The sequence below is a fragment of the Chiloscyllium plagiosum genome, unplaced genomic scaffold (assembly GCF_037043375.1).
Source record: "Chiloscyllium plagiosum isolate Xiang-an unplaced genomic scaffold, Cpla_swu_hap1 HiC_scaffold_14, whole genome shotgun sequence".
NCBI classification, from domain to species: domain Eukaryota; kingdom Metazoa; phylum Chordata; class Chondrichthyes; order Orectolobiformes; family Hemiscylliidae; genus Chiloscyllium; species Chiloscyllium plagiosum.
Window position 1 is genome coordinate 49984322 of NW_028270152.1, and position 13195 is coordinate 49997516.

At 37.7% G+C, this 13195-nt stretch overlaps 1 protein-coding gene across 4 annotated transcripts in view; it reads left to right on the plus strand.

The window, feature by feature from the left end:
- Window positions 1–11200, plus strand: part of tafa1b (TAFA chemokine like family member 1b) — a 478998-nt gene extending 467798 nt beyond the window's left edge. For all 4 annotated transcript variants that reach the window (XM_087994425.1, XM_087994424.1, XM_087994423.1 and 1 more), the window contains one exon: window positions 9553–11200. Coding sequence is in view for 1 of the 4 variants with exons in the window: in XM_043708309.2 (XP_043564244.1) it covers window positions 9553–9570 (18 nt within the window). In the remaining 3 variants the exon portion in view is untranslated. The remainder of the gene's footprint in view (window positions 1–9552) is intronic.
- Window positions 11201–13195: the final 1995 nt, after the last annotated feature.

Below are 13195 nucleotides of genomic sequence, written 5' to 3' on the forward strand. Positions count from 1 at the left end.
AAAATTGGAGGTGTAGTGGACAGCGAAGAGGGTTACCTCAGATTACAATAGGATCTGGACCAGATGGACCAATGGGCTGAGAAGTGGCAGATGGAGTTTAATTCAGATAAATGCGAGGTGCTGCATTTTGGGAAAGCAAATCTTAGCAGGACTTATACACTTAATGGTAAGATCCTTGGGAGTGTTACTGAACAAAGAGACCTTGGAGTGCAGGTTCATAGTTCCTTGAAAGTGGAGTCGCAGGTAGATAGGATAGTGAAAACATTTGGTATGCTTTCCTTTATTGGTCAGAGTATTGAGTACAGGAATTGGGAGGTTATGTTGCGGCTCTACAGAACATTGGTTAGGCCACGGTTGGAATATTGCGTGCAATTCTTGTCTCCTTCCTATCGGAAAGATGTTGTGAAACTTGAAATGATTCAGAAAAGATTTACAAGGATGTTGCCATAGTTGGAGAATTTGAGCTATAAGGAGAGGCTGAACAGGCTGGGGCTGTTTTCCCTGGAGTGTCGGAGGCTGAGGGGTGACCTTATAGAGGTTTACAAAATTATGAGGGGCATGAATAGGGTAAATAGACAAAGTCTTTTCCCTGGGGTCGGGGAGTCCAGAACTAGAGGGCATAGGTTTAGAGGAGAAAGATATAAAAGAGACCTACGGGTCAACGTTTTCACACAGAGGGTGGTATATGTATGGGATGAGCTGCCAGAGGAAATGATGGAAGCTGGTAGAATTGCAACATTTAGGGAGGCATTTGGATAGGTATATGAATAGAGAGGGTTTGGAGGGATATGGGCTGGGTGCTGGCAGGTGGGATTAGATTGGGTTGGGATATCTGGTTGGCATTGAGGGGTTGGACTGTACATCTCTATAACTCATTGACTCTATATTTCTTGCCAATTTACTTTCAGCCTCAATTTTTTCTCTATTTATTAGCATTTTAGTTATCCATTGCCAGTTCCTAAAACATTTCTAATTCTCTGGCATATCATTAGTTTTTACCATTTCGTTTGCCTTAGGTTTTGACTGGATACTCTCTTTCGCTTTCATCTTCCCATTTGTGAATGGCACGCTGTACAAAGGCAGTTTGGTCAGTCAGCTCCTTCTTCCTGCAGTCTGACCTTGTCCACACTGGGAACAAGAAGCTTTTAGCTATTGGGTAAAGGCAATGACTGCAACTCCTCCAAAGTTAAAGTCTGGATCCTAATCCCTGCCTCACTCACAATCACACACTCCTGTTCCTGACCAGGGATGAAATTTAATGTAACTCATCTGAGGGGTATGACTGTCTCCTGAAACATAGTGTCCCTGATATGTTGCAGTGGCCACAACTGAGACTCCAGCTCATCTACTCTGAGATAAGGTTCCTCAAGCAACCAATACTTGCTGCAGAAATGGTCATTGTGGATCACCCCGGTGTCCACCAGTTTCTACATAGTATAACTGCGACATCTCTTTCACCAAACATCTCTGTTCTATTAATTTAAGTCATTCGAATGTTAAATGTTTAAAAAAATGATTTCCCTGTGTGTACTTTTCATCTCATAATGTGACCTGATTTAGCCAATTAAAAGAATCACAGAAGAAATGCCAACTAATTACTTACCTGATTTCTTGTGATGTCACACATGTGGTTCTGACCAGTAGGAAAAGGTTGAAGGTGCTCTCCTACCTCTGCTGCACTTCTCCCACAAGTCCATGTTTCCAGTCTGCTTCACAGTAATGCTGGCCTGCTGCATCACACTCCTCCAAAGCTGAAGTACTTTGCACCCTTATCTTTGCTTAGTTACTGTCAAAGTGTCTTCAGGGTCTTTAGCTCCTGAAGCTACGTGGCAGCAAGTATTATTAAAAATGAGACACGTCTTGGCCTGCAATGCTAGGCCTGCACTGAGTAGATTTCTCCCTGGTTTGCTGTGATAGTCACATTAAGAACCAGCTAGATTCAGAATCTTGGTTATAAACAAAAAAGTTGCAGATGTTGAAATCCAAAGTAGACAGGCGCGATGCTGGAAGAATATAGCAAGCCAGGCAGCATCAGGAGGTAGAGAAGTCAACGCTTCGGGTGTAGCCCTTAAATCGTGAAGAAGGGTTACACCCGAAATGACGACTTCTCTAACTCCTGATGCTGCTCGACTCAGAATCTTGGCTGGCAAAATTGCCGACAGGCAAGAATAATCATCGATTTTGTTCGAACAGTGATTGAAGTATCTGGACCAATGATTAGCTAAGTATTTCATACTTATTTCCTATCATGCAGTAAACTACAATTTGCTAAGATGACAGCTTCTCTTTAAGACTCACAAGTGGTTATTCCTCTACTGCAAGAAACCAAATAGATCCTTGGACTTATTCAAGGAAAGAATATTGGTGGAAGCTACCACAATGAACATTAACTTGCTGAACCATTTCCAGCAGTGCAGCTGGAAATGTTATGTATCAAAAATATAAGGATCTGGTTGCACCTTTGGTAGCTAGTTCTGTCAGCTGCTATGTTTAATAGATTCTATTCAGCAGTTTGTACGTCTACTCTCAAACTAAAGCATTATCTCGAACTTAAATTTGATTTATATTTTGATCCTGTTGATGTAACTGTTTTATTCTAAAATGCAAGCTGTAAAAAGTTGTATAAACTTCTTTAGTGTGAAGTCTATGAGAATTATTAGCTTATCCACCATAAGTATAATAGATCTCCAGCATAATATTGCATTTTAGTCAATACTGGCTGTTGCATATCTTGGTAAGTTGTCAGTATAATCAATTAACTAATATATGCTTGCTGCACTGGTGATGTGCACGTTTCTTGGTCAATATAATGCACATAGATAAGACATTCAAACTGTCTATTGTTATCAAGCAAGTGAAATTGCCTCTCAGTCTTCTTTTCGATTCAGCACCGTCTCGTTGCATATATGGAATTAGAAATTCAATTGGAATTGAATTAACCAGCCTTCACCCTCCAACCTACTTCTAAATTAATAGACATATTCCATGGTATTTGAAGCCTTGTTCACAACAGGATTGTACATTTCTATAGGGGGTTTTGCATGTTTTTAAATTTCCATGCATTTAATATTCTTTTGGCACCATTTTTCATCACTATTCTTGTTCATGATATTACATTGTATGTTTTGCAATCTTTATCTTGTTTTCTTGTAGTTTACTGGCCTAATCCATCATTTCCATTATGTTCCCCACTGGTCTGATGGAGATCATCACTTGACCTGGATCTTGTATGGTTTTATGCATCTGACTCCATCATGCAATTCTATATTTTCCGTGCAGTTTTCAAGTTCAAGTCATGTACTATGTAAAATAAATTGAATCAATTGAAAATAAACAAGCACACAACAATTACTTGATATAACTGGGTATCAACCCCAGTATATCACAATGGCTAGTACAACATTGATAATGTAAATTTGTTAATTTGTAATCAGCTGGATCAAGCGTTAAAATTTACTAAATTGCTCTGAAGTATCATCCTTATACTGTGTATGGAAAAGACAAGAAATGCAAACCATTTAAAATAGATAGTATATGGATGTAGTTAGTGTGATGAAAATGTTTTATTTTGTGGCTCATGTACAAAACTGCTATTAAACTTGCTATTTTCCAGGTTCCTTTATTCTGTGCGGATGAAAAATTGATAGTTTAAGTATTATTATAAAAGCTTTCTTCTGTAGAAACATTTTGCCTCTGCTTTATTTGACTCTATATACAAATGAGAACTAACATCAGTGTATGACAGGCTGACCCCATTGAATCCTGTAATTCTAAATGACATTAATTGTAGCATTGTAGCATTGCAGAAAGTCTAAACTATACAGTTCTAAAGAAAGATTGTAAAACCTTTCAAATAAAATATTTTTCTGCCAATACTTTTACAGCTACCCTTCCTTTTCCCTGAATTACAATAAAATATGATCAACTGTTCAAACAGAGAATCTTTCCTTTAGCTGTTATTTTTATCATTCAAGTCTTGGATATGGGCTACCTGAAATAACATTTAATGTAACAATATATTTTAGATAGTGTATAGGTGAATCATGATTGATGATTCCTGATAGCAAAGGAATGTGCTTATATTAGAACATTTCACTGAAGTCTTTTCAAAGAAATTGAATGGCTGTGTCATGTCTGATCAAAATATTTTTGTTCTTTAGATAATTAAATAATACTTCGGCTGTTCCATAGAAATATTTTGAAAGTTTTCTCCATGTGGTTCACAGGAAAAAAAGAAGTATACTTCTTTATCCAATCACTTTCTATTTGGTGACATTTTGTTATGCTGTTTTCACTAAATAAGGCAAAAGATTTTTCACCTTGGTCAAAAATAGCTGCTAATACATTTTAAACCAAAGTAACCTTTTTGTTAGAAAATAATATTGTTAGGGGATGAAGACCTTAGTGGAGGGGTGCACTGGATATCTGGAGGAGGCATATACCCCTCCCCGAACTTTGACCTGCCAAGCCAGTGAATCACACTCGGCTGCATACTTGGTGTGGACCTCCCCCTCTCCATGGGTAAAGTTCCAGGGGCAGTGGGAGAAGGCCCTTAATTGACCATCAACTGGCCTATGAATGATGTGCTTCCTGATACTTCCCCAAGCTGGTAGTACAAGTACGGTAGGGTCAGACATGTGGCTACTGAGGCCTGCAACCAATTTATTACTGACTCCCGCACTCACCTGCTATCATGCCCCCAGGGGTGGCCACATGTACATGAACAGTCCATGTACAGAAAATGGGATAAACTGAAAGAGATAGGCACCTTTTAAGTACAGGTTCAGATGGGAAAATTAACATTTCAAAGGCTTGCCCATATATTATTGTGCTCAAAGAAAGCCATCTGTACTGCTTGAACTTTGGTGTAGGCAGCAATTTGCTAGCTGTCCAATTGTAATGCATTCAGAAAAAAAAATCATTCTGGTGTTATAGCAGCTCAAAAAATCCTGCAATAATGATCCAGTTATTGAATGAGACCAGGTGTCCTGTATCACTCTGCCATATTGGAGCCTTTGCTTAATGATTGTTTGGCTATGTGCAAAGCCAAATATATTTACTTTCAAATGGCTCCACTGAGATAGTATTGTGAACAGCATTCTCACATGCTGCAAGAAAGCCTCGCAACCCATCTTTATCTGTCCCCACATATGTCTTGCTTTTAAGTCCAGCAGACACTTCACCCAAACAGTATTGAATAATCACTGACATTCCTCCTCTTTTGCAGGAGGTTTTGACACACAATAGAAGGAAATAAAGTAGAGCTGGTAGGAGACAAAGCCTCTTGCCTCTCCTGAGCCATTTGAAAGAGATGGTACTTCATATTATAGACCAGGATGCACTGGGTGGTTCTTTACCATTGAAAGCATTAAGAATGATAGAATATTCCTTCTTTAAGTCCCTTCTCTAACCAAGGTCATCCTCATCCTTCTATCTATCATGATGAGCAGACTGTTGGTGTTGTAACCATGGATCTCTTGGAAAGTAATGGACATTCATATTGGAAATGACAATCTGATGTTGTTCACCTTCCAAAAATGTTTCTTAGGACCCAGTACCTACTGGAACCAGCAGCCTACTCAGTGGAGACAGCAAGTAATCAAGGTAATTAAGGCCTGAATTAAGGATCTTGAGTCTGATCCAAGTTCACCAATGTCCCCACCCCGACCCTCATTGTGTCAGGAGCACAGCAATACTTTGAAAGTGGTTTTTCAGCAGGAGCTCAGAAGCTTAGCAAATGTTCAAAAGGTGCAATTATGGCTAAATGCATCCCCATGGAAGTGCCCTCTCCAAGCCAAGGAGCCAGACAGTTCTGGGACTTGCTTTTCATGGCACTCTGTTATAGTTTCTAGTAGGCATCTATGTCTCCCATTTCTTTAGAATGCCCCCGTCTCCTGGAAGAATTGTCAACTAGACAAATTAGGGTGACACGGTGGCTCAGTGGTTAGCACTGCTGCCTCCAGCCTCAGACAACTGTCTGTGTGGAGTTTACACACTCTCCCCATGTCTGCCTGAGTTTCCTCTGGGTGCTCCAGTTTCCTCCCACAGTCCAAACCTGTGCAGGTCAGGTGAATTAACCATGCTAAATTGCTTGTAGTGCATTAGTCAGAGGGAAATGGGACTGGGTGGATTACTCCTCAGCGGGTTGATGTGGACTTGTTGGGCCGAAGGGCCTGTTTCCACACTGTAGGGAATCTAATCTAATACCTTCATGCCTCTCTATGGGATCATCTGCATCCTACCTTCAATGGACACCTCCTGTAAACGTATGCTGGTGGGAACATTGTCAAGAAACACAGATTCAGGACCAACAAAGTGCTTCCAAACTTGGGGAAAATTCAACTTTTTTAATGCACATGTCACTGATTCCTTTGTTGCCTAGATGCTTAATCCATCCCTCTTGAGGATACATCTCTCAAACCCAACAACCCACTACAACAGCTCCAAAAATACTCCAGTACTTCCAATCACTGTTTAAATGGAGAAGTGCCAAGAATTTACTTACTAGCAATCAGGGTGCCTGGACCTTTGAATGAAACCTCTGCTGAGCCTGTCTTTCAATTGAGTAAATAATGCATCTGGACACTCATTGCAATTGTGCTATATGACATTAAGTTAGCAATGAATCAAGGCAGGGTCACACTAGATATGATTCCTTGATTCTCAAGGAATGCGATCTGTCCACTCAGGAGCAGCCAAAGATGCAGGGCCCAAAAATATAGCATTGTGAGATTTCCACTGCATTACCACAAGTAGCATTCTGCAAACCAATTTCTAGTTCAATTAGTCTTCGTAACTCTGAAAGTTACCCTAACACAGCTACAATTTCATTGCAATTAGGAATGAAACATTTCAAAACATTTCATTCGCTTAATAACCTCTTAGAAGGCAGCTGAATGCAATGAACTATTTTGCAATCGTCAATTCAAATCAGGGAGTGTAAGGATTATTAAGTGTTGTAGTTAATATTATGATATTGATATAGAAATGGGATTTAGAATGATATATATGAGACTAATTTGATCTGATGTTTAGAAGTATGGTGAATATATCAAATGGCAAACGATGAGTGAAAACAGAAACCAAGTAATCACAGGCAGTAACACACAGCGGTTAGCTGCAGGGTACAGGAAATATTGATTAATCTCATTTCAGTTTTGTTTTCATAAAATGTATCATGCTGTTAATTCCCCTTTAATTGTAAATATTTTGTCCCACCAATGGAGCTGAATCCCAGTAAATTTCATAGAAAATATTCAGAGTACAGAATGGAAATGATAAGTCTGTTTGCATCTGCATAATGAGCAGACTATTAATTGTCATATTAAATCATAATCATATCAACTTACATATCATAACGATTGAAAGAATGTCTAGAGTCAACTAGAGCAATGTCATATATATGGTCAGAAGAGGGATATTTACTGATGGCACAATACTTAATAACATTCATGACTTTTACTGAAGAGCTGAGCAGTCCATGTCTCATGACATTGGAACCAGACAATATTTAGAGATGGGGTACAGGTAGTAATTAATATTTTAGCCCAACAAGTGCCAAGCAATGACAATTCTCCAAGAAAAGATAATCTAACCATCTGCCATTGAAATTCAGTTGCATTACTGTCACTGAAATTCCTATCAAGATCTGTTGTTTACCGTTGACCAAAAACTGAACGGGCCCAGCCATATAATACTGTAATACAAGAGCAGGTCAGAGGCTGAGAGTTTTTAGTGAATAACTAACTTCCTGATTCCCCTAAGCCTGTCTAACATCTATGCATTACAAGCATATTTTCCACTTGCCTGAATGAGTGCAGCTCCAACAACATTCAAGAAGCTCAATGTTTTTTCAGATAATGAAGTCCACTTTATGATTATCCAAGACCTCATAGTAAATATTCATTCCCTTTAGCACACAGCAGCAAAAATGTGTGTCAGCTACAAGATGTTCAATACCAATTTGTCAAAGCTTCTTGGTTAGCAACAATCAAACACATGACCTCTACCATCTTGAATGACAAGAGCAGCAGATGCAAGGCAACACTACTATCTCCAAGTTCACCTCCAAATCACACATCATCCTAACTTGCAAAAAGATCACTGTTCCATCACTGTTACTGGGTTTAAATTGTGGAACTCCCTCCTTTACAGTACTCTACATGTGCCTACACTGCAAGACCTGCAGCAATTCAAAAAGGGCAATTAGCAATGGGCAATAAATGATGATCTTGTCATTTATATTGTATAACATGAGAACATTGATTGGTTTAACTAGTGAATACTGATTGATAATGGCATTGAATTTGGACAATGCACCAGTTAGAAGATGAGTAACAGTTAACTGCCAAAGAAACAAACCTCAACACAATAGGGACAGCCGTTCTCTGGTTCATTTCTCAAGGCAATGCATTGACCAGTCAGAGTCAACCTGACTTTTATAAAATTCAAACAAGGTATACTGCAGTCTTGGGGACTCCCACATTGGGACATATCATAGCTCAAGCATTAAGAATGGAGCTGGAGAAAGGAAGAGAGTACACCATTTGGTAAATGCAGGCAGCTCTGTAAATGGTACTCAACAGGACGTTTATGTTTGCAAACCTGAAACCAATGGGAAGATTCCTCGGCCACAGGACTGCATCAAGGAGTCATTCCTCCTCAGATCCTTCTATTCTATTACATCTCCCACATTCCACACTACCACCTGGAAGCCATTATAATTGTTGCTCGAGAAATTTCTGTCACACTTGCAGAATGATGAAACAGGAGTTCTCTCAAGGAAATTCTCAGCTGTCATTATCTTTGCATAAAGTTATTATGTTTAGCAATGGATTGTATATTTTGTAAACAGGTTATTACTACCACTGGAATAGCAGATAAAGAAATATTGTATTTATATTTAAATGGTATGATTTCAAGCATAGATGATGAAATATGCCAACTCACCAACAACAGTATTAGTGTTTTAGAAATCCAATTTTTAGTTTTCTCAAAACATCATGTGTTAGAATTTCTCATTAGCTGTGAGGTTAATTTTCAACTTAACAGCATTGCCTCACTGGATCCTGTTTATAGGAACAGCTGAATTTGTCTTTCTATTGATTTGCATGGAAAGGAAGATCGGGCAGTTTTGTAATGGCTACCTGACCCATATTGCCTGCTTTATATTTAAACGATAGGTTGAAAATTACCCCCCCTGTATATACCGTAGGTTTACTTCAGTAATCAATATTAGAAATTTAGGGAACAGAAAACAGACCTGTATATTATAATGAATTGTATTATGTGTGCAAAACTTTAAAAGACTTCTATAAATGAAGATCTGTATAAAACAATAAATATACCAGGTACTAAAAAGAGAGCAATTCTAGAAAACATTAAATTCACCTCATTAACATTTAACATCGTTTAGCAATACTTCATTTTTTTATGTCCAACTCACAGTGTAATAAAGTTAATCTCAGAAATAGTATTCTGTTTAGTAAAGCAAGTATTGATGTTTACTTTTAATGGAAATTCATAATTTTTCTTTTTTATTCAATTATTTAGATCCATCCGAGAACCTAAAACTCAGACTCCAGACTATTCGTAATGATGGAAGACAGCCATTATGACGGACAGTTAACTCAAACACTGCAATCATATCAGAATTTACAATACAAAAGTGTAACACCATTTGAAGCATTCCTGGACCCACTAGATTTGGTACTTATACACTGACTGATCATCACTATTGCTGATGATGGTACAAGTACGATGCCAAGTCCACTATTCTTCAGTGAGAAACATTAAGATCAGATATCCATGGGCATTGACCTTCTATTCTGGAATTGAATACAATGATTCAATTTTCAAATCCATCATTAATGGATTCTTTCTGATCTGGCATCGTTATGGCACTGTACACTCAAAAATACAAGTTGCTGTGGTGTTGATTCAATTGCCATTGTCAGTGCGTATACGTTGCTGACTGAATAAATCAAATCCTGTTTCAAAAGATGCATCACAGAGAAGCAAGCTGAAATAGGAAATAACATCCAACACACTTGGAAAACAAATGCTTTATTTCTATAGAGGATGTTTGATTCTGCAATCAATTACAGCTTCTTACATAATTCCCATATGGTTCAATTCCATCAAGCACTAATAGCATGCTGGCTTTGCTTAATATACCATACCTGACCAATGTACAATGTTCAATGGTATGAACAACCACACAAAAATCACTTCTGGAATTCACATGGGATGTTACAAAGAACCTGTTCCAGCTTTTCCAGATGTAAGGTAGCAGGGTTATAACCAAAAGATACTGATGTGCATTGACAGTACCAGTTACTTTGCGTGATCATTGTAATCCATGGATTTCTCTCTTTGTATTCAAGAGAGCTGTACATATGTCTGATTACTTTGTATTATTAGTATGGTCTACAGTAAATTAAACTGTTTACTCTTACAGTGGTTGCTCATTTTTACTAGGAGATTTAAAAATGTCATTATACTAAACTTGAAGCTTGAATGTGCAATAAATTATACACTACTGATTCATATCAAAAGGAATCAATCTACATCACAACAACGTGGAAATGATGAAGTGATTCAAGTGGTACCATCTGACGGTGCTTTATTCACCCAATACATTCACCAAGCACGTTATTTAGCTTAATAGAAAGGTGATGTCCTGTGTGACAGTTGTATTGCAAAGCATCAGAAAGCAAATTTATTGAATCAATATCATTTTGCAGTGGTCTGAACTGTTCATAATGTTCAAGCAAAGTTAAATTCTTTTAATTCATTTTTGGATATTATTGCTTTTCAAATTGAATATTTGACATTGTATTCTATTAAATGCTATCAGACTTAAGTTTTTTTTCTATTAAATATAAAGTTCTTGAAGTGTATATTTAGTTGACAATGCCTGTAGTACTTGCTCCTCCCTTAAGAGCAGTGATGACAAGCATATTCAATGTTTCACATATCTCATTGTGTGACATACAATCGCTACTATTTTATAGTAAGAGAGCAATCATCCTTCACTTGCATAACTGGGCCACCAGGTTTCCACAATTACTCAAAATGCTTTCTGACTTTATTTCTCATGCATCATTTTTCTCAGTTACAGAAATTTCTAGTGTCCAAAATCAATATTTAAACAGCATAAATGATTAATAAAATACGTGTATCACAATAGAACGGTTACATTTATTTATTGAATTTTTTATGTCTTTGTATGCTTTTATTAAAGTTTTGACTTGAAGCTATCTGCCTCTCCCAGAAGCCTGGGTTTGAACTTAATTACTTTGCCCACACCTGTCACTCTGAATTTTACAGTGTGAGCATGGAGTGTGCCTAACTTTAGAGCTACATCAATAGCATTCAGTTAGTTATACAGATGAAATACATTTCTTTAACACTTCGTATTATTTACTTACTTCTTCTATTATTTTTCAAAGATGTTAAAATACAATGAAACTGCATGTGATTGAGAATGGTAGATGACTAATTAACTTTCTACATTAAGAATGGAAAAGAAACTGGAGATTCAAAGGGCCATGAGATCTAATGGAATTGAAGAATTGTGAGGAAACACAGAGGTGGTGATGATGACATTCACCACCCAGTGACCAAACACCAAATGCAGACTGACCTTACCACTAACCATCTGTCATCTCAAAGTCAAGGACAGAAGAGAGAAAAAGACAAACAAGGTAAGGTCAGAACTAATAGAGATATTTTTAAGCTCCATGTTCTTTCTAACCAATAGCTTTTTTTCAGGTAATTTTGAAAGAGAAAGAGCACCTGTCATTAACTTTATCAAGGTACTATATTTAAAAGGACGCAGATTGTGTGTAAGAGAAAGAAAATGAAAAGTGTTCTGATTACATGTTCATTGTATTTATGTTAATAGAATCATGGAATGTTTACAGCACTGAAAGAAGCCAATCACCCTGTGATGTTTCTGCTAGCCAAAAAGCAAACCACTGAGCAGATTCTCATTTTACATCGTTTGGTCAATAGACTTGCAGGCACACCACTTGAGGTGCTTATCCTTAAACTTTTGAGATGTGTTAAACTTGTATAGAGATAAAAATATGGAGCTTGATTCAGAAGTCGCCATGACTTGAGGGACTGAATGGCCTGCACTGTTATAGAGGGGTGTGAGAGGGAGACAGACAGCAGACAAATTAGAGTCAAAGAGAGATGTATGTGACAGAGTGACTAGAATCAGAGAGATAGGTGTGAAAGAAAGAGATGAGTCAGAAGAGGTGCGTATTGTTACAACCCACTTTGGAAACTGCGTTGATACACCCCACTATTTCCAAAGTCACCACAAAAATTCAGTAATTTAATAAAAGTACAAATCAGTTTCTAATTTATCTATCTGATTGAATCATGTTTACAGAAAACACTGACCAGAATCCTATATTTAACAAGAACTCTATTTATTGCAAATAAATAAATACTCGTGATAGACAAAACAGAACTCTTCTTTTGAAATTGTAACCTCCTTTCAAAACGTCTATATCCTCAGGCAGTTAGACACAAATAAATAAAACTAACTCAGTGTTATGGATGGGGGAAAAAACACTGGTGAAGTACAATTTAATAGCACCAATAACAGGATTAGATGAGATACACCTTTTGCTTCCCAAAAACCACTTTTCACCAATCCTCTTTCTGAATTCTTTTACTTTTTCAAAAGATGCATGGAGCAATCAGTACATGAATTATAAAATCTCTTAGTTACTGGTCAAAGGCAATAGCTTACAGCAACTGATGACAGAAGATAACTGGCTTTCTTCAGTCTTTGATTCTTTTTATTTCAGAGATACAGAGATGCAACCAGTTTCTTCCAGTCTGGAGACCTTGTGCCCATATACTGTCACATACAGCAGCTGCTATGCTACCCAGGAACCAATCAGAGAGTTCTCTTCAGACTGATGACCTCCGGCATCCACAACTGGTCACAATTGGCACAAACTAATCAGCACTCTTTTGCTGGTTAAAGCTCACTCTACATGTATACCCAGTGATGTGCTATCTTATCTCCCTCACCCACTGCTTGCAAAGCAACAGTGAAAATGCAAATCACAATGAGGTCCAGTAACCTGTTTTCAAATATGCAGAATTGCCTTCCACAATCCTTGGTTTTAAAACAAACCTTTTCCCATTTTTAGTCCGCAATCAAAAATAA